Source organism: Pararge aegeria, chromosome 26, assembly GCF_905163445.1.
Source record: "Pararge aegeria chromosome 26, ilParAegt1.1, whole genome shotgun sequence".
NCBI lineage: Eukaryota > Metazoa > Arthropoda > Insecta > Lepidoptera > Nymphalidae > Pararge > Pararge aegeria.
Window position 1 is genome coordinate 5,632,975 of NC_053205.1, and position 22,814 is coordinate 5,655,788.

Here is a 22,814-nt window from a genome sequence, read left to right on the forward strand (position 1 = left end):
TTATATACTTAAGTACATTATTTACTTACGTACATTATATACTTACTTACATTATTTACTTAAGTACATTATATACTTAAATACATTATATACTTAAGTACACTATATACTTATTTACATTATATACTTAAGTACATTATTTACTTAAGTACATTATATACTTAAAACCATTATATACTTTAGTACATTATTTACTTATTATCATTATATACTTAAGTACATTATATTTTTAACAACATTATATACTTAAGTGCATTATATACTTTATTACATTATATACTTATTTACATTATATACTTAAGTACATTATATACTTATTTACATTATATACTTAAGTACATTATTTACTTATGTACATTATTTACTTATGTACATTATATACTTGAGTACATTATTTACTTATGTACATTATTTACTTAAGCACATTATATACTTAAGTACATTATACACTTATTAACATTAATTTCTTAATTATATTATATACTTATTTACATTATTTACTTAAGTACATTATATACTTATTAACATTAATTTCTTAAGTACATTATATACTTACTTACATTATTTACTTAAGTACATTATATACTTAAGTACATTATATCCATATTTACATTATATACTTAAATACATTATATACTTAAATACATTATATACTTAAGTACATTATTTACTTACGTACATTATATACTTACTTACATTATTTACTTAAGTACATTATATACTTAAATACATTATATACTTAAGTACACTATATACTTATTTACATTATATACTTAAGTACATTATTTACTTAAGTACATTATATACTTAAGTACATTATATACTTATTAAAATTATTTACTTAAGTACATTATATACTTATTAACATTAATTTCTTGAGTACATTATATACTTAAGTACATTATATTTTTAACAACATTATATACTTATTTACATTATATACTTAAATACATTATATACTTAAGTGCATTATATACTTTATTACATTATATACTTATTTACATTATATACTTAAGTACATTATTTACTTATGTACATTATATACTTGAGTACATTATTTACTTATGTACATTATTTACTAAAGCACATTTTATACTTAAGTACATTATTTAAAGTATATCATTTACTTAAGTACATTATTTACTTAAGTACATTATTTACTTAAGTACATTATATACTTAAGTACAATATTTACTTTAGTACATTATTTTATTTTATTTTTTATTTTATTTTTTCTTTAATTGGAAAACCAACAGTTGTAGATACTAACTAGTTAACAGATTGATTGACTTAAAACTAATAACAGGTTTCCACAGATAAGTCTTATATAAACAAGGGTACCTGATAGAACCCAGCAAAAACGCAGCAAACTAAAACAAAGTGTTAAGTTTACCTAGCATGCAACAGTTTACCTACTAAGTTGCGACGTACACTATTCATATTACTATAAAATAAGTCAATTTCGGGGTCATTGTAAACAGAATTAAGAAGGCGAGAGACACGGATTATAAAGTAATTAAATCTATTCTTAGTTTTAGTTAAGGGTACGTGCAGAATCTTTTTATGCCTAGGTAATCGCGAGGGTACAAATAAATCTAACTTAGTAAGTAATTCCGGACTATTTATTGACCCTCTAACAATGTTAAGTACGAGACAAACGTCGGCAATGTTTCTACGTGTATGAAGGGGTACAAGGTGTAAATCCGAACATGATATTTCGTAGGAAGTTTTAGGAAGGTGAAATTTGTGCTTAAGGAATCTAATAAATTTCTTTTGAATACTTTCTAATTTATTGATATAAATGTGATACGCAGGATTCCATATTTGGCAAGCATACTCTAGTTGACTACGGACCAGTGAACAGTAGAGGATTTTGATGGTTTTCATTTTTTTGAATGGTTTACTAACACGTATAATAAAACCTAAAGCTTTAAATGCTTTGGTCACAATAGCATCTATATGATAATCAAAAATTACTTTAGTGTCGAGGAGTACCCCGAGATCTCTTATAATATCAGTTCTGTTAAGGTTTTGATGTTTTAAAATGTAGTCATAGAGAAAAGGTTCCCTTTTCCTAGTAAAAGATATAGAGTTACACTTAGAGACATTAAGATCAAGTTTATTTTCAATGCAGTAATCATCTAATCTAAACAAGTCAGCTTGTAATAGTTCCGCATCTTTAACATTATTGACTGTACGAAATACCTTCAAGTCATCAGCAAAAAGTAAAAATTTTGAATGTATAAAGCAGAGATCGATATCATGAATAAAAATAGTGAATAAAAAGGGTCCCAACAAGGACCCTTGGGGCACACCCGACGGTACTGCCATCCAATTTGATTTAAAACCATTTAACACAACTGTTTGAAGTCTGTTATTAATATAAGAAGAAAACCAGCGAAACAAATCCCCTCTGATCCCAAGGGAGGCCAGTTTTTTTAGAAGCAAGATGTGGTCAATCCTGTCAAAAGCTTTGCTATAGTCAGTATATACAGCATCAACTTGGTCACGACTATCTAACTTATCAGTAAGAAAATCTAAGAATAGTGCCAAGTTTGTGACCGTAGATCTACCCTTTATGAAACCATGTTGGTTCTGACTAAATTGCGACTTTAGGACATTATAGCATTGATTATATACAATACGTTCCAAAACTTTGGCCACAAGGCAAAGTTTAGAGATTGGGCGATAATTCTCTACCATATTTCTTGGGCCATTCTTGTGAATAGGGGTAATATAAGCAGATTTCCAAAGAGAAGGCATATATCCTTCAGATATAGACCTCCGAAAAAGAATAGAAAGGGGAACTGATAAACTATGCGCACAACTAATCAGAAAAATGGCAGGAATTTCATCTGGGCCAGCTGATTTATTAGGTTTTAAAGATTTTAGGGCTTTTTCTATAACTTGGGGAATGAATTCAATTGTATAAATGTCAGTTGTAATAGAATCTCCTGGCTGCACATGCGAAGATGAAGAAGTTACTTGTTGATAGGTTGAATGAAAGTATGATGAAAAGAGTTCACATATACCTGTTCCAGTGTCAGATTTAGAATGGGAATAAGTCATAGACTTAGGATAGAAGCTAGTTGCACGTTTGGCAATACTACGCTTAACATGTGACCAGAATAATTGAGAATCTTTCGTGAGAGACTCTTCAAGTGAATTAATGTAATATGAGTAACAGTTATCTTCAAGTAGTTTGACTCTGGTTCTTAATATATCGAATGAAAGCCTGTCTTCTAGGTTTTTATACGTACGATATTTAACTAAATGTTTGTATTTCTCTTTAATTGCTTTAATAAGTGGAATACTATACCAGGATGGATATTTATTGCTTTTATTTTTGATTAAGGGAACAAATCTATCTCGCAGTTCATACAAAATTTTATAGAACGATTTGACAACAGATTCAAGATCCCCGACATGCAATAGAGTATCCCAGTCATAATTCGATAAGGCTTCATTAATCTGAGAAAAGTTACCTCTTTTATATGCATACATAGTTCTAGATGACAATGGAAGTGTCTGGATGGAAAAGAACGGTAAATTGATACAAAGGGCCTTATGGTATGGATCTTCAGGTACTAGAGGGTCATCACAATGTAAAACAGTCACTGAATCATTCGATAAGACTAAGTCCAATATGCGACCGAAGTTATTTTTAATATTGTTAAATTGATTAAGGTTACATAAACTTAATGTATCAATAAAGTTCCTTGAATTATTATCATTTAAATTATAAGCTTGAAGGCCCTCTTCAGTTTCATTCCATCGAATGGAACTCATGTTAAAATCACCTAAAATTAAGAACATATCATTAGGATGTTCATTAGTTAATTTTTCAAGATTGATCAAAAAGTTATCCAATTGTTGATCAAATGAATTACCTTTATTCTCCGCACAGAGATATATAGTGCAAATATGAATACGCGAAGTGTTACGATTTTTGTTGTGATAAGTGACTGAAACCCAGAGGTCTTCAGCTGAGGATTGCCAATCCGACCTACATTCAACATTCAGGCTCTTTTTAGTAGCCACAGCTACACCACCTCCCCTTGTCTGACACATTTGCTTGTAATCACGATCACGACGCCATACAGAGTATCTTGTGTCAAAAAGTTCCGTGTCCGAAACACTATCAAGCAACCAAGTTTCCGTCACTGTAATTATGTCGTAACCATTCAATAAAATATTTCTGGAAAAAGTGTCCGTCTTGGTCCGCAATCCCCTAACATTTTGGTGATAAATGTTGAGTTTAGCTAGAGTGAACACTGCACACAATAACTATAAAAAAACCAAATAAGCCTAAAAGTAATCCACTTATAGACCATAGTAATTAATACACAGTAATAAGAATACTGCAGCCTTCCAAATACACACGACTTAGTTACAACACCAACATAGGTTATCAATGACAATATGTTGAAATTAATAGAAATAGTAGGTCCGTTTCTTGTAAAAAACGTTGTATTTAAACATAAACAATGGAGAAACTTACACCAACTACTGTTTGTATTATCATACTTAAGTGCACTTCTTAATTCTGCAGTGTACCTTAATAGTAATCCATTAACAACTATAAAATAGTGTAATAGAAATCGACGTCTTCTAATAGCAATAATATACGCAACTAGTTTCCAAATGCCCTGAATATGGTAAACAGTGTATAAAATTAAAATGTAACCAATGCAAACAGTTAATAATACTCGGTTAAGAAAAAACAATATTTTCGAATGAATTACATAACGTAGGTAGAAATAATATAAATTATCATAACACCGTTCAAACTTAGCAATATTCATTGCAAAAATTACGGAGGCGCTCGGAATTACAAATGAATAGCTTGCGCCCATCGAACAAAGGAGCGAGATAAGAACGCCAGTGCTTCCCAACCTTGCGGTCCGAAGAGGTATGAGGTTAAGATTAAAGTTTATTTCTAGGTATATACTTCTAATAAATGTTATTTTAGTTACTAACTTTATTTTACTTTCGTCAAATCTTTCTCTGCTTTGATACTTAAGACGGGGGACGTTTCGTTTTTTCTTACAAATAGTTTGGAGTGCTTCACCCAAACAAAACGGTAATTTTTCTCCTTAGCAAGGAGTTTCGTTTTAGATAACAGCTGTTTATTTTTGACCGTCAGCTGATCATTAATGAAGATTCTAGTATTGCCTGGGATGCCGATATCAGATGTTGTGAGTGTCTTCAATGCCTTTCCAGCAGCTACGAAATCTTCTTTAAGATATCTATTAATAAAAGACACAATTATAGGCTTGATTTTGTTCTCAGAAGGATTTCGGGACTGCACACGCGCGATGAAGTTTATATTGTTTTTAGAAACAGGGAAGGTTATCTTTGTTCCTATTTTAGACAAAACATCGAAAAGGTTTTCATTGTGCTTTACAGGTACACCTTTTATCTCAATATTATTATATCGAAGCCACTGATCCTGCTCATCTATCTGCTCTTGAAGTTGAGATATGGCAACCCTCAACTCAGGCATGGCGTCACTTACAGACTCAATATTATCAATCCTTTTTTCCAGTCTATCGATTCTACTGATCAATTCCTGAGTGGAAGTCGAAAGTGCAGCCATATCCGATTTAATGCAATGAATATCCTTGAAAAGTTCTGGAAGGGGCTGCAACTGAAGTGACAGCTTAGTGAGCTCCGCCATCACAGTATCCATTGACAGAGATGTCGGGGAAGGAACTGGAGAACCCGGCTGTTTTTTCGCACCTTGAACAAGTTTGCATGTCGCACATTTCCAAGTAGCTTGTCGATCACCCAGCTTGCGGTAGCCTATTTCAGTTATTCCTGAGCAAGGATAGTCAAAAAACTTCTTGCAGACCCAACATTGAATAGCCTCCTCTGTATCATTGTTACATTTTCCACATAAAAACATTTTTACAGACGAAAGGTTTGAAACCACTGTCACTTGTTTACAACGCAACTGCACTGGTGTTCGGCAGGTAGAATGTGTACGCGTGCACACTGGACAACTATGCGCACACGACTGATACTTGTCTGTCTGTACTGACTGTACTGTTGTTGCGATACTTGTTAACATTATTTACTTTAGTATATAATATATGACGGCTCAAGAGCCTCAGAGTTGTTTTTAGAAAGAGTGACGTCAGCGATACTGACGTCACTATTTACTGACTTGTTGTTTTCTGTTTTTATTAAGATATACTTTTAGACGTCCGAACGGTCCGACATCTCGAGTAATAATCCACTGCGAGATATCGGCCACCGGTACTTATACCAAAGCATGCTAGTACAATCATCTGTTGTAAAAACTTGTTGACACAGACTAATTGTGTTTACAAAATTATGTTGTGAATTTTAACACATGATTGTCAGTAAAAGCTTAGTTTGTGATTGAAACAGTTTAAAAGAAGTAAATTAATAAATCTTAATTATTTTGACGCCGGTAAATGAGGTGTAGGACACCTTCGCGCCGACATATACTTTAGTACATTATATACTTCAGTACATTATTTACTTTAGTACATTATATATTTGTGTACATTATATACTTAAATACATTATTTACTTTAGTACATTATATACTTGTGTATATTATATACTTGTGTATATTATTTACTTTAGTACATTATATACCTTAGTACATTATATACTTATTTACATTATTTACTTAAGTACATTATTTACTTATGTACATTATATACTTAAATACATTATATACTTGAGTACATTATTTACTTAAGTACATTATTTACTTAAGCACATTATATACTTAAGTACATTGTTTACTTTAGTATATTATATACTTAAATACATTATATACTTGAGTACATTATTTACTTAAGTACATTATTTACTTAAGCACATTATATACTTATGTCCATTATATACTTAAATACATTATATACTTAAGTACATTATTTACTTTTGTACATTATATTCTTAAATACATTATATACTTGTGTACATTATTGCTTTGCTACCAATACTGAAGAAAGAAGGTTAATAGATGAGATGGAAGTCCAGAGAATTACTTCTTTGGTGGATGGAAACATTTCGAAACCTACTAAAATTTTTAGGATTGGCAAATATACCATCAACAAAGCCCGAAGCATCAAAGTATGCTTCATTCCCTAGGACCCGTCAGAAATATTCTACGAAATAAAAACAAGTTGCCAGAAAATATTAAGATTTTTTCAGACCAGACTCCTGGACAGCAAAAATTTCTTAAAACCTTACAAGAACAATTAGCCGTTCGCAAGAACGAAGGCGAGAGTGACATTACTATAAAATACGTAGATGGGACTCCGAAAATCGTCAAATTGTCAAAAATCTCCACACAGTAAGCCCTGACTCAACACCAACCAGAAAAGCAGCCACGAATACCTACCAAGTACTTGATAACTATCAAAGTATACAGAGTCATAAATCACGCTTTAAATTTTTTTAGGAGTTATCTACAATCCGGGACACGCAAACTTTCAGCATTTTCTTTATTTGTATGAGTCCCAACTTCAAGGAAAAACTAGAGCCATCGTCTTTGGGGATTTTAATATAGACTTGTTAACAAAGGATACCAGGACCAATCAATATAAAGAGCTAATTAAAGGTGCAGGACACATACTACTTAATAAAATAAGCGGCAAATACTGTACAAGGGAATGCTTAACAAAGAATCAATTATAGATCATGTTAGAACCAATTTGAAACATGATTTTTTCCACCTTGCTCTTATTGATTCGCCAATGTCAGACCATAAACAATTATATTTGGAAATAAAAAAAACTAAACCTCCGCCAAAATTACGACTCCAATATCAAGCAGTTGACTATAATAAACTGACAACCTTATTGAACGAAACTGAATTGGATAATTTAGGCAACGATTACTTACAATTATATGAATATAAATGCCACAGATTCAAGTAAAATATTAAAAACCAAAATTGTAAATCCTCCACAAAAAGACTGGATAAATCGCGAGGTAATTAAAGAGATATATGAAAATAATGATTTATGGGTAAAACTAAAGCAGAATAAAAAAGATGATAACTTAAAAATACAATTTAATGCAAAGAGAGCCTCTGTATCTAAATATATACAAACTACTAAAAATACTTACTATTATAAACAATTTGTGAAATGTCTTAACAAACCGAAACAAATGTGGAACTTAATGAATTATCTTTTCGAACTTCCACCAAAAAAATCTATAGTGATACTAAAATAATGAACATTCATCAATTATATATATATAGCACGTGCATCTTTATTAGAAAATCAATAAACAAAACAATCCACACTAATATCACTTTCACTAAAAAGAAAAATAAAACTCGTCGAGCCAGTTTTCTTACCTTACCTAGAACAAGTACAAATTATGGTAAAAAATCCCTTAAAATTCAAAATTCAAATTCAAATTCATTTATTTCAAGTAGGCCTACTTTATAAGCACTTTTGAAACGTCAAGTATGTATGTTTTTGTGACTCTACCACCGGTTCGGAAAGCAGATTCTACCGTGAAGAGCCGGCAAGAAACTCTGTGGTTGCTCTTTTCCAACATTAACATTTACAATCATTTTGCTATCTTGCGGGAGATGAGAGCGAGGCCGGCTGCTTCCATTCTACCTTGTCATTGAGGAATTCATCAAATGTATAGTAACCTCGCTGTACTAGATGCGTTTTTACACATTTTTTAAATGTATGCATTGGTAGGTCAAGAATTTCCTTAGGAATCATGTTGTAAAAGCGTATACTCAACCCCACAAAGGAGTTCTGCACCTTTCGCAGACGATATGCAGATATCACTAATTTATGACCGTTTCTGGTAAGTCGATTGTTAATTTCAGCTTTTGATTTATAAAGAGTAATATTTTGTCTCACAAAGACTATATTATTATAAATGTATTGCGAAGCTACTGTAAGAATACCTATTTGTTTAAATTTTTCACGAAGCGATTCGCGTGATCCAAGTTTATATATTGATCGTACGGCTCTTTTCTGTAGTATAAATATACTTTCAATATCTGCAGCTTTTCCCCACAGCAAGATCCCATAGGACATAATACTGTGAAAGTATGCGAAATAAACAAGCCTAGCTGTTTCAACATCGGTAAGCTGTCTAATTTTCCTGATTGCATATGCAGCCGAGCTGAGTTTACTCGCTAGGCTTTCTATATGGGTACCCCACTGTACCTTACAATCTAAGGTCACTCCTAGAAAAACAGTGGAGTTTTCTATTTTAAGTGTTTCTCCATTTATTATGATGTTTTTATCAATTTATTTTACGTTAGGCAAAACAAATTCCCAACACTTTGTTTTTTTTGCATTTAAAAGTAAGTTATTAACAGTAAACCAGTCTGACACATGTGACAATGCACGGTTTACGTCGTCAAAATTATCTTTGTTTCTATCAGTCTTAAAAATGAGAGATGTATCATCTGCGAACAGTACAATCTCACAAGTGCCCCTGACATGGTGTGGCAGATCGTTTATATACACCAGAAACAATAAGGAACCCAAAATTGAGCCTTGTGGGACACCCATTAAGGTCCCTTAGACTTTATGTCTTTTACGCATACCCTTTGAATTCTATCACTTAGATAAGAGGCAATTAAAGGCTTACCTTTGAAGGCGCCAAATTTTATAATAAAATACCTATACTTATAAAAAATGTAAACTCATTCAATGCATTCAAAACTAAATTAGCTTCTTATATATTAAGTAATACCAATAAATTTGAAGACGAATACATTGAATGAGTAGATAATAGTAAAATTGAATTTAGTTTAGTCTAATGGCGAAGTGTATTAATTTATCATAGAAAACTAAGTTTCCTATGTAAGTGACTTAGGTCTTTTTATGGAAATAAATGTCTTTAAACCTAACCTAAACCTATATACTTATGTACATTATATACTTGTGTACATTATTCACTTATGTACATTATATACTTAAATACATTATATACTTGAGTACATTATTTACTTAAGCACATTATTTACTTAAGCACATTATATACTTAAGTACATTATTTACTTAAGTACATTATTTACTTAAGTACATTATATACTTATTTACATTATAAACTTAAGTACATTATTTACTTATGTAAATTATATACTTAAATACATTATATTCTTGAGTACATTATTTACTTAAGCTTCTTTTAAAATAAAAACTTCGAAATTATTTTTTATTCATTTCAGAAGAAGTTCATTTTTTTATGGTTGGACCTTTCGACTGCATAGGAAAGGGCTGATGCGAAGTAACACATCAGCGCATTCCATGTAAGCTAAAACTGCGACGGGAATCATCGTCAGTCCTTCATTGACCACAACCGCGACAGGGTTGTTATTCGGTTGCCAAAAAGTCAAGTGTGTGTGTAACAAGTGAATAAACATTCTACCTAGTGAATATCTTTCTTTTATTTTCAGTGTTATTAATTATCCTTTTTTTAAAAAGATAAAGTTAATTCCCGTTATAACAGTTCGATAATAAATGAGCTTCACCGCGCACATTCGCAAGGCCCGCAACAAGGCTGCGAGTGTGATGGGTCGTCTCTATACGATGATTTGCCGTAAAAGTAAACTATCTCTCCGTCACAAGGTAACCTTGTATAAAACGTGCATTCGTCCCATTATGACATACGCCAGCGTCGTATTTGCTCATCGCCCTCACAGCTATTACAAGAACTTTTAAGTCCTGCTGAACAAGTTTCACATTGATTGCTTAAACAATGGATACAAAGTAATAGCCGTAAGCCATAACTATTTATGGTGAATTTTGATTAAGTAAATATGAATGTTTGAAAATATGTATGAATGTATATTATTATTTTTATTAAAAAATACATTTTTCGGATCCGAGTGGTCGGCATGCAGCACGTCGGGTGCCGAACACTCGGATCCGAGTGCTAGGGATGGCAATCGTTTATTAACTAAAATGTCATCATGTGGTGACTTAAAAAAACAGTAAGTAAATAAAACAATTATGCATCTGGAGAATTATTTATTTAGAAAGATATGTTAATCAATCTATGCAAAGAAGCGTTAAAATCTACAATTATAAAAATCAAACAAAAAAACATTAATACTTAATTATAAGTTTTAACTGAAAAATTACACTCTGAATCACGGTATGTTACGTACACAAAGAAAAAAAACTTAAAATAAAATAAAAAAACTTAGGAATGTGCCTGACAGAAACATTGTGTACAGAAGCCTGGAGAACCTTCACATTGCTTACATTCGTAAATGGTTTGCACTCTCTTTTTCTGGGCTTTGCAGCCTTTGCATTCCTTTCGGGCCACTTGTACCAGCGCAGCGTCTTTCTTTGGACTGGGTAATAAGCGAGCATCTGATCTTGAAGATCTATGCCCGACATAAAGTTATTGTAATGGACAATTGCGCTTGGTTTCAATACTACAGATCCCCTTTTGGAAGTAGTTTCCAGCATCTCGTAACCATGTTCTGTGGAAATATATAATACGTAACTTACCAATATGAACCCCGTTCAAAAACAAGGATTTGTTTTCTCCTTTTTTCAATGGGATAGTCCCAATTTCAACAGGATTATCTCTGCGGTTTTTTCTTAACGTTCCTGTGCAGTACGTCTGTCGATCTAGCAATTTCACAGCCAAACCATAAGAATTGTAGTAGTTGTCCATGTACACATGGTGGCCAGAATCTAGTCTCTCTTCGAGGAGTTTAAAGACGACCTTGCTGGCATGACCCTGTCCTGACTGTCTCATCATTGGCACCTGCGTAAACTTGATATTTTAAAACGGTGCCATTTGGCTCTGCCAAGACATAAAGATTGATGCCATATTTGTGCCTTTTGTTCTTAATGTACTGTCTGAACAGCAGTCGTCCGCGCCACAAAACCATGGACTCATCCAATGTTACCTGTTTACTCGGACAATAAATATTTATCATTTTATTATTAAAATGATCCATAAATGGTCGAATTTTTATTAGGCGGTCTTCTTCGCTTGTTTCCGACGTGAAGTTCAGGCATCGTTATATCAATAAGAAACGGTTTCGAGACATAAATTTACCGAAGCATGGAATATTAAATAAATAGTGCCGTTTTCAGTAATCGCATATACTATTTAGCCGAATTGTTCCAGTGTGCAAAAGGAGTCCGAGAAATGTCATCAGTTCTTCTTTAGTTAAAACTTTCCAGTTGTTTATTTGTGAGTTGCGCTTTACATTATCTGCAGCACCCACTCTTACTGCATTTGCATTCGTCTCTCGAACAATCAGATCTAATAAATCATCATCAATAAATAAACGGAACGCATCGTAAGGATCTGTTGGAGGCGGCACCAAGAGTTGTTGTTCCGTGGTAAAGTCGATAGTTTTCATTGAATTTGGGTTAGAGCTCCAGGTGGTAGTGGCTCCTTGATGAGAAGGTGAGTTATTGCGTGAATTTTGAGGTGACGGGGCATCATGGTTATCGCTTGGCAAGTCTACTACTTTCAGGTCTTAGAGCGGGAAAAGCCGGAGGGGCGTCATTATGCTCTGACGAGAAGTTCGGAGTCACCGCATTAGATCTCAGAAGCGATACGCTAGGCGTAGAAATGTTACCCAAGGATAGATTCTCTGGCAAATCGGGCAGTACGTCTCCATTATCTTGTACGATAGAGGGCGATGAAAGACGTTCAATTTCGCAGTTGATCTCATAATTGTCCAGTCTGTCAAATTCTAGTTGGCGAAACGCAGGCCTTGATGCTGAGAAATCTGGTAACGTTGAAGACTGAGTTGATGTATCACGCGTACCTGGTATATTCGCTCCCTTGCGGCCATCACTAACCATTGCTTTCAGTTGCTTAGGTCGAATAATAGGGCTACCGCCTGACTCACTCGAACCTCGCTTTGATGCCTGTGACCTTGAAGGTTGAGCTGGTACATCACCAGCGCGTGGTCTACGACTGGTCGTTTTCGACTTCATTTTTGTATCAAAAATACTAACATAACTGCCGCTAGATTCTTCTGAACTTGAAGATAACACCTCTTCATGAACTCCTTGCGAATACACTTCTTCATCACTATATTCTTCAGACCCTTCCGAGTCATAATCATGCGCATGGCCACGGACAGCCCGTGGTTCATGCGCAACGTAGATCTCCACCGAGACCTCGATCTTCCCACCATAGCCCAGTACATGAAATTATTATCAAAGTACTAAACTTTGAAAACGCAGTCCGACACCACAACCCCTAGTGGTCGAGGCGTCCACTTATACCCCCGCCCCCGACGTCGAGCTCAAGCGGCGACGTCCGAAGCATGTCCTTGACGACCCTGACGATAAAATAACTACCGACAAGTTGTCCCAACAACACACACACACACACACGCAACAAACATCGGCGAAGACGCTGTTTGATGTGTACTTCTTTGCGCCCTGGGGCTCTACTCATGGCGAGCTCTCGCGCTCGCTCCACTCCCCCGGTGACGCCGTAGCAACCCCTAAGGTGGTTATCGGAAAGTGTCCATCAGAGAAAAAAAAAATATACACTTGTAAAGAAAGTATATTTCTTTTGAGTTTCAATATTCTCTAATTTAAATTTTCCCATGATCCAAGCCGTTCAAAAGTGATGATAAAACAGTAACGAATATGGCAGTCAAAAAAAGACAATTTTTATGTGCCATTGTGCGTGACTTATAAAAACGGATATAACGGAATAAATTAAAAAACTATTTGTGAATTTACTTAAGAAATAAACTTTGAAAGTCGTTTCTTTGTTGTTACAGGTAGGAGTGTTTTTACATATTTGACTAAAAATTTAATTGTAGCGTAATGTAATAAAAGTAACGAAATAAATCTTTGTTGTTACAGAGCAAAACATTAAAGTTGTTTCAGTTGACGAAATCATACGAATTAAACTAAAAACCAGTATTATACAGTGTTGTGGAGTTTGGTTAAATGTAAAATTATTAATAGTTTTACTTAAAGAAAACTGAACCTTACGCTACGTGTATTTATAATGGTATTTTAATCAGTATTATTTACAGTTTTAAATTGTACAAAGCTATTAAATCTTTTGCTTAAGGTTTATACGTCTTATATTAAATAACTTACAATGAAACATCCTAAATTCATAGTCCGAGATCGGGTCTCACAATAAGGTCAACAATTCGTAAATTTTTATCTATATAAAATTTTAAATTTTTCTATTACTAAGATCAAAACTTTAAGACTGGCAAACGCCTCTATTAATTTTACTAATCAATTCAGGTATCTCGTCAATCTTCAACATCAAAATTCATTTGCGTTTTGTATCTTTTCAAACTACGTGAAAGTATTTATCACAGCGAATGCTTTAATTTGTGGGACATTTGTGAAAACACACTTTGTACTTCATTACAATTTTTATGACATCACTGATGTTATTGGCAAGAGTTTTTAATTTCTTTATAATTATTAAGATTACGAGAATTCAATTAAAATTCAAAAGCCATAGAATGCAATCGTGCATAATCATATGTTCGATTTTCTGTCTGCGTAAGTTAAATATTTTTATTTCAAAGTCGATGATATTTTCTTCGGATTTATTGTCAATATTGTTTTAAGATTTTACAATTTTACACAATTTCTTAGCTACAAGTTATGAAACGAACCCCTTATTACATAGCATGCTATGTCGGGCATACCTTTGTTCTTGTTTATTTACTTCTGTATTTGTGTGCACTAAAGTATTTCTGATTTGATTTGATTCGGGCAATATGGATTTTCAAGTTACAATTTGGACGCATATTTCTTTACTGTGGCAGTATATTGATATTTGTGACGATACACTACGGTCCATCACTATTAAAAAAAGAAAAACGTCAGTTCATTTTGCAATTTTCACTTTTCATTACTTTAAATAGAAAATATAAAATTTCCATAATGTAAGTATAGATTGATCATATTTTTTAATGTTATTGAACTGTATATAAAGATCTCAAGCTCAACCGAATTCAATTTATTCAAGTAAGATACAAAACAAAGAACAATATTTTTTTTAAAATTCATAATTCATTTATTTCAAGTAGGCCCAGTTTTTAAGCACTTTTGAGATGTCAAGTCAGTCTGTTCGTAGTGACTCTACCACCGGTTCGGAAGGCAGATTCCACCGAGAATAGTCAGCAAGAAATTCAGCAGATTGCTCTTTTTCAACATCATTTTACTGTTTAATTTTTAAATATACTTGAAAATGTGGGTTTAATATATTTTTTGTTATTTAAGAGTTGGAAATAAATTAAATAAGTTATTTAGAGCGATCAACAGCAACCTTTAACACGATTTTTTTTACAATTGAATATTGAACTCAACGTCGCAAAGATTTTGCGCACGCGTGTAATAATAATAATAATAATCATTTATTTCAGGCTTTACCCATACAATTTAAGATCAGTTACGACATACTGTTGAATGCAATTAAAATAAATACATGTCAAAAATAAATAAAACTAAATTTAAAAAGAAAAAAAAAAAAAAAACTAAATGAAATCTAATTTTGCCTCGCCTCGTCCCCCACCTCTTCACTTCATGTCCCTCAATACTCACTTCCCCTTCTCTGCGAAATCAATTCCAAGATAGTAACATTTTATTTTTTATGTGATATGTTTATGTTTTTTACAGTATCGCATTTGACAGTTTCGCCAATACCACTTCATGATATCGCATTTGTAGAAAATTGGAATGACACAAGAAGATCTTTCACAATGCCTATCAAGTCTATAAGAGCTTTGAGAGCAGGCGGTGGCCAAAATCCGAGGCTAGTCAATTTCAAACACTTTCCAACGCTTTACGCAAATTAAATAATCCAATCAACAATTTGATAATTTCATTTCGGTACATACACTACAAAGTCTCGAGTGTGGGAGAGGACAGGACGTAGCCTAATACAATAAAACAAAAAATGCAACTGCCCAGTATCAGATACGAGTATAATCGAATTAAACTTTTTCCTGTTCTAGATTTCATTTAGGAACATTTTCTGCTACAACTCTGGTTAACGATTCCGTCTATTTAAGACGGTGTCGTAAGCCAATTCACGCAAATATTGACGATTAGTGACAATAAACCTTTCATCTCGGGTTGGAGAGTGGAGACCGAACTGAAGAAGTGTTTTTCCAGACATATATAACAATATCTTCAAGTAGTATGAGACATCTGTCGTAAATAACGTCAAGTAACAGTTCAACATTTCCACCGTCTCTTAATATCTTCGAAAAATAATCTCCATACTTCTCCCATAATTTTGGTGGTTCGTCAACGTGAAAAAAAACTAACATAATGGCAAACACCATACGGTTCTTGTAGGGTGAATCAGAGATGCAAGCTTCATCCAGAGTGCGATACCAATTAGCACCATCTTTTAGAAGACCAAGTGCTCTACATGCTGCTTGAAATGTTGCATGACACATGCTACATCAACAGTTTTCAAAGCAGAAAATGATGTAGGACCTCGAATCTCATGTAAGAGAAGACGCAGGTGATATCATTCAGTATTTCCGGGATGCACGGTATGAACTTTACCTAAAACTCGATCTCCTGTTTTCCCTCCTCCTCCGTAAATGCAGCTGTTGCACATACAGATGTGCAACTATTACGGCAGCAAATGGATTACCTTATGAAAAAAATGGTTGAGTTTACAAGACAGCCAAGGTCGTCCTCTCGTTCTCGCCCGCAACGACAACAGGCTTCTTCTCGCTCTGGTTCCCAACTGTGCTGGTATCACAAGAAATTTGGCAGCAAAGCCTCAAAGTGTATCAGCCCTTGTGACTGGGAAGCAGAGTCGGGAAACGACCAACGCGATCGGTAGAGGCGGCTGCGGATTGCGACCTTATTTCACGCCGTCTGTTTGTCACGGATTGTCAGCCCAAGGTAAAATTTTACAGAAAGATTTTGATGCGTCATCAGTACACATGGTCCAACGTTTTACCGGTCGTGCTTCTTGGTATGCGCTCAGCTCTGAAAGAAGATATACATGCTTCTGCTGCCGAATTAGTGTACGGGGAACCCTTGTGCCTACCTGGTGAGTTTATTGCTCCAGCGCCCAGTCCCATTCCGAATGAAGATCCATCTCGGTTTATAGCACAGCTCCGGCAGCATATGGCACGCTTGCGACCGGTGCCGATTTCAAGACACGGGCAGAGGTCTTCTTTTGTTTTTAAGGACCTTTCCGATTATTCTCACGTTTGGTTGCGAGACGATACGGTACGACCCTCTTTAAGGCCACCTTATAATGGTCCTTACAAGTTGCTCAATAGAAACGACAAAAAAATTACTATATTGATAGGTACAGAGAGGTTGTGGTAAGCATCGACCACATAAAGCCAGCGTACATTTTACCTAACCCCTGTGCAGACACAACAACTCCCGCCGTTGAAACCAAGGAAACTCCAATCTCGGCCGACGATGGGACATAGTCTAAGCAAAAACCATATACAAACCGTTCTGGCAGAAGCGTTAGATTTAAAACTCCTATTGAAGTTTAAGATTTTTCTTATTATATTGTGTAAGACTTAATATTACGGTTACGTTTGTAATATGTTTTATTTTAGATTTATGTGTTTGTTCTGTTGTTTAAAATTTTACCAATTTTATTGTCTCCGTAATGGAGGGCTGTGGCCATTCGCCTTTGTATTTTATGTTACTAGCAACATTATTGTCTATGCTTAGACAAGTTCAAACTGTTGACTGTCGAAATCTAAGCTACTAACGGAAGATGTAAAACTTATAACGTAAATGTGTTTCATATTCATAATAAACAGTTATTATGTATTTAATATTAGAAATGGGATTGTTATTTCGAGTTCCCCAATCCTATATTAGTTTAGAATAGAAGTGATGAATTTGATTTATAAAATCAATTTAAAAAAAATACCCATAGAACATGTCCCAAACTACGCATTCTTACAATCATCGTGGGTATGGTACATACGAACCGACACCTACAATATATACAGCAGAGGTGTCATCGCCGGTATACTAAGCATATACGAGTAGTACTACGAATACAAGCACCTATTCGTCCATGCAGTCACCCGAATCTATTGAAACTCAAGGTTATTATGCAATTCAATCAGCAGATTCTGCAATTCAATCAGCAGATTCTGCAAACAATCAGCAGAAACAGCACACTCAATTGGCGAAATCGACCAAATATTGCAGAACTGATCCACTTAGAAATTTTGATTCATCATTGTTAACTACCGGTCTTGCGCTTCCCGCATCTAGATTTAAGAATTAAAGATTTGGGTAATCATAATGAATAATGTGTTTCATTTACAATACCTTAATGTAACAGTCAGCCTTTCTTCGGGCTCTACAATGAGGTAGCAAACATAATAACTTCTGTCCTGAGGGACATTGAACTATACAAAGATGACGTCTTTGACATCCTTAAAGCCTGGCAACCCTTGGTCATAGGGACCATCTTAAAATACATGGAGTCGGACCCCGCCTTCTTACTCTCTATGGAAGACATTACAAGTAAGTATAAAGATTCTTACCTCCTACAACTTGCGACCCGACCTTTGACAAACCATATAGATTGCCACGTCGCACTGGAACTCACTGGTATGACGAAGCGCTTTGGCCACCCCGAGTTGGTTATGGACGAGAGCGTTGCGACCTGGTATGAAAAAGGGACGGTGAGGAAAGAAGATCTTGAGCAGACAGGAGAGTTGGCTAGGTCTGCATTCGTATTAGAGTTCTCGAGAAACTATTATAAGATGAGGAGAAGGTGGCCAAACTTACTTTTCTTAGAAGGTGCGGATCCAAAGGTAAAGGAGTGCCACGGAGGCGGATACTGGGGAGAGTCACCAACGGACCCCTGGACGCCTGAGATGTTCAAACTTGTCCAGATGGGCCCTACACTTGCTTTCGATTACCAAGTATACACAGCGGACCTCCTCTCCGATAAATCAGTTATAGCCGGAAGAGATCATTGGATCTACGAGTACGATACCCAAGCACACAGAACACTCCACGGCTTCTTCCCGCGTGGACCTCCCAGGGAGAGCAGTAACGTCATCCTGCAGTATATATCTCGAGAGGAAGTCAACGTTAAAGAGATAGTAGACATCATCTCTACAGGTACTATACCTCGTAACTGGAGGGTCTGCGTGGGTGTTGCCAAGGAGCGCGAGATGAAGAAGAGGAAAGCCAGGTTTTTCGGGAAGATGACCCTGGAGATGAGACTTTACCAGGTGGCAACTGAAAACAATATTAAGAACATCTTTAAGTTCATCCCTCATCAGACGATGACCAAAAGCGAGGATGGTCTGATGAAACGCCTTATCAAAATGGCCAACTCTCCAGACAACGAAGAAGGGTGTCACGTCTTTATATCTATAGACTTCTCCTCCTGGTGTACCAGCTTTCGATGGGAAGGGGTGACCCCATTGATGGAGGAGCTTGACAGACTTGTGGGACTGAAGGGTGTGTTCTCGTTCACGCAGATGTTCCCGTTGATAAGCGTCCTTCTTTTCCAAGACAGGTTCAACCCCCCAGGCAAGGAGAGGATGGGGACCCCGTGAATGTCTCCCGTCGATGTGTGCCCGGTCCAGAGGCTTGGATGGAGGGGTTGAGGCAGAAAGGATGGACTCTACTAACTATTATGCTCATTCTAATAGCATCTTGGAGATGCAACACCGTCGCCACTTTAACAGGACAGGGAGACAACCAAGTCATATATCTGCGCATTCCTTCTAGAAAAACACTGGAGGACCTCAGGATGACGAAGACGGAATATATCACCTGGTTCCAAACAGTACTCAGGGATTTGTGCACGGGTGCTGGTATCATTATGAAGCTCGAGGAGACATGGGTGTCAGGGATACTCCTAGAGTATGGTCGAGAGTTCTTCGTAAAAGGGGCTCAGGTTAGCTCTGCCCTGAAGCGCATATCCCGTATAGCCAGTGAGGCGAATCTATGGAGGGGATTGTCTAATCCCCTCCATAAATGGAGACATAGCAGGTGTCTTCTCCACTGGAATGTCTGCTGCCCAAAAGGATCATAACCCGGTAGCAGCCTACTGGACCACCGTTTTGGAAGCAAACTTTACACTCCATGAGAGATTCCCTCAGTTGGAGAGATATCCGGTGGAGTACATAACCTCTTTGCTGTCAACCTCAAGAGTTATGGGAGGGTTTCCGGTCACCCTGTTCGCGAATTTCTGTACACGGGCTGTTCAAGATCCCCTCACCAGCCAGTTGTGTCTCATCAAGACGTTCATGGCATCTCCACGTCATCGCCCTCATATATTACGGGTAGCGACAACACTGATGAAGCACACAGACCCCAAAATGCTAATACAAGACCCCTTGTCTCTACCCATCAACATGCCTAGGCAACCAGAGAATTACATAAAGGACATGATAACGGTAGGTGTTCCATCTCTCATTAAAAACAAGGAGCTGTTGCCATTATTTGGACCAGAGGTGGGTATCAGGAGAGAAGAATTATTGACCGGCTTAATGAGGCAACCCGTGCTCCTTCCTTCTTTCAGTCTGATACCCCCGAATCCCCCATGTTGGCGAGAAACTCGGTGTAAGAGTAAGGGATGAGACTTGTTTTGGTTTTGGTAGGCATACAAGAGGCAGGAGAACCAGGCGTTTATGCTATCTCTCACTGCCAGGAAGTGGCTATGCGTTATGAGGTATGCAATGAGATCAGACGTCCAGACTACATGAAGATTTCCGTAGCACGTAGCCTTACATCCGAAGAACTTGTAGTCTTGTTTGAACCGTTGGCTGAAGGTGATACTGTCTGTCACAATCGCTAATGTCTTCTTCAACGAGTAGACTAGAGACAAGAGCGGTGTGGCTTGAGGAGGACGAAGAGTAGGTTTGAACTTCGCATAGTCGACGTGGCCCAGGGTAGTAGCACCCATGGCTATCTATCCTCATGTGCCTCAGGAGTTGTTCCGTGTACCGCGGTGAAGGGGGACTTGACGATATATGGAGGAGGGCCCAATGTATGTATTGGTCCGAAGGGAGAAATGTGACATTTTTTGTGTCCCTTTTGAGGAGGTGATGTTCTCTTTTAAGTCCTCTCGGGTTATCCCATTGACTTAACAGGTAGTCTATCTCACCTCGGGCCAGAGCCGAGGCTAGATGTCTATCTCTTCGAAATATCGGAGGTCTTCTTTCTCTGGCATAGGTTGGAGATGGGTCTTCTTCTTCCATTATCTTGTGAGAGATGAAAGCGGAGCCGGATGCTTCCAAGCAACCTTATCATTAAGAAACTCATCAATTGTATAATAACCTCGCTGTAATAAATGTGTTTTAACACATTCTTTAAACTTATGCATTGGTAGGTCCAAAATTACCTTAGGAATCATATTATAAAAGCGTATACTCAATCCCACAAATGACTTCTGCACCTTTCGCAGACGATATGCAGATGTCACAAATTTTTGACAATTTCTTGTTTAAAACAAGTCGACTGTTTATATCCACTTTTTGTTTATAAAGACTAATATGTTGTCTTACAAATACTATATTGTTATAAATATATTGTGAGGCTACCGTAAGTATACCTATTTCTTTAAATTTTCCACGGAGGGATTCACGTGATTTAAGTTTATATATTGACCGTACAGCTCTTTTCTGCAATATGAATATAGTTTCAATATCAGCAGCTTTGCCCCATAATAAGATCCCGTAAGACATCACACTATGAAAGTACGCAAAGTAAACAAGTCTTGCTGTTTCTACGTCAGTAATCTGTCTAATTTTCCTGACGGCGTAGGCAGCCAAGCTTAGTTTACCTGCTAGTGTATATATATGGGTACCCCACTGAAGCTTAAAATCCAAGGTCATGCCCAGAAAAACTGTGGAATCTTCCATTTTAAGTGATTCTCCATTTATTATTATATTTTTATTAACTTAAATGTCATATTTCAACTATTGTTAAGCGTTATTATAATGAACTCTCTTGCGAAATCAGCGTTTCCATTATCATAACCATTGTTTAGGATCGTACCTACATGTTTTTTTACAGCATGGTTGCATTATTTAATTTGTTAAAGACGTTTTTATCTATAAGTATGTAAATTGTTGTATTAATTTTGATGTAACTTTAAATTTTTTTTGTAAGTGGGAATATTGTGGGGTTTACTGTGTAAGCAAATTTTGTATTATACATAAGTCTTTGTACATTCAGTGTAAATCCGCAGTGTCTCACAGGCGGCGACAATTCCAACTGGTCACCCTCTAATCTCTAGTTTAGTTTACATTAGTAGAGAAAGGTTTCTACATTAGGTACTTAGGAATTTGGATGGGAAGCAACACAATGGGTAATTTTTGATTTTTTGCAATTACTTTATTTCTGGATACTGCTCTACAAGATATTCGATACGTGGACGCCTTGAAAATTTACAACGCCTCGCCGGGTTTTGTTGAGCTTGAGGTCAATGATGAGCCAAGGCAGTTTATTAAGGGCAAAGACTACATCGCTGGGTCTGAACGGGCCAAGGCAGCCGTTTGCAATGCTTTGTTCGCGCAACGTGAGCTATTGAAACCAAATCTGCAGCAATTTGTCGACTGGTCCGCTGCGCCCGATACGGCGATCACCGCGGCAAATATTTTCGTAAAAATATCGAATCCTTTTCAACCTTCTTCGAAATTCCATAAAACCAGTGAGGAAATGATGCAGATAGTGTGCGGCAAAAGTGCTGAATTGAAACACGTCGTGACCGTATCTTAAACGAGTTGCATAATAAAAACTTGCGAGAGGGTCTACGTAAGATACCTCCCGAGTTGCAAATGTATTTTCGATGAAGATCAGTTGCGTTTGTATGTGCAACACACGGGGGGC

At 35.9% G+C, this 22,814-nt stretch overlaps 1 protein-coding gene and 1 long non-coding RNA gene across 2 annotated transcripts; one reads left to right on the forward strand and one right to left on the reverse strand.

The window, feature by feature from the left end:
* Positions 1–4,951: 4,951 nt before the first annotated feature.
* Positions 4,952–6,262, reverse strand: LOC120635304. The gene has a single exon (XM_039906274.1). It carries the CDS (start codon positions 6,071–6,073, stop codon positions 4,982–4,984), a length of 1,092 nt encoding a protein of 363 aa, XP_039762208.1. The 5' UTR covers positions 6,074–6,262; the 3' UTR covers positions 4,952–4,981.
* Positions 6,263–14,456: 8,194 nt separating this feature from the next.
* Positions 14,457–15,815, forward strand: LOC120635465. The gene is made up of 2 exons (XR_005659283.1): positions 14,457–14,501; positions 15,624–15,815. It is a non-coding gene; the product is annotated as an uncharacterized LOC120635465 (long non-coding RNA).
* Positions 15,816–22,814: the final 6,999 nt, after the last annotated feature.

Coding starts and splice junctions, on each gene's coding strand:
- LOC120635304 (XM_039906274.1), bottom strand. CDS start 6,073: ATGTTAACAAGTATCGCAACAACAGTACAGTCAGTACAGACAGACAAG.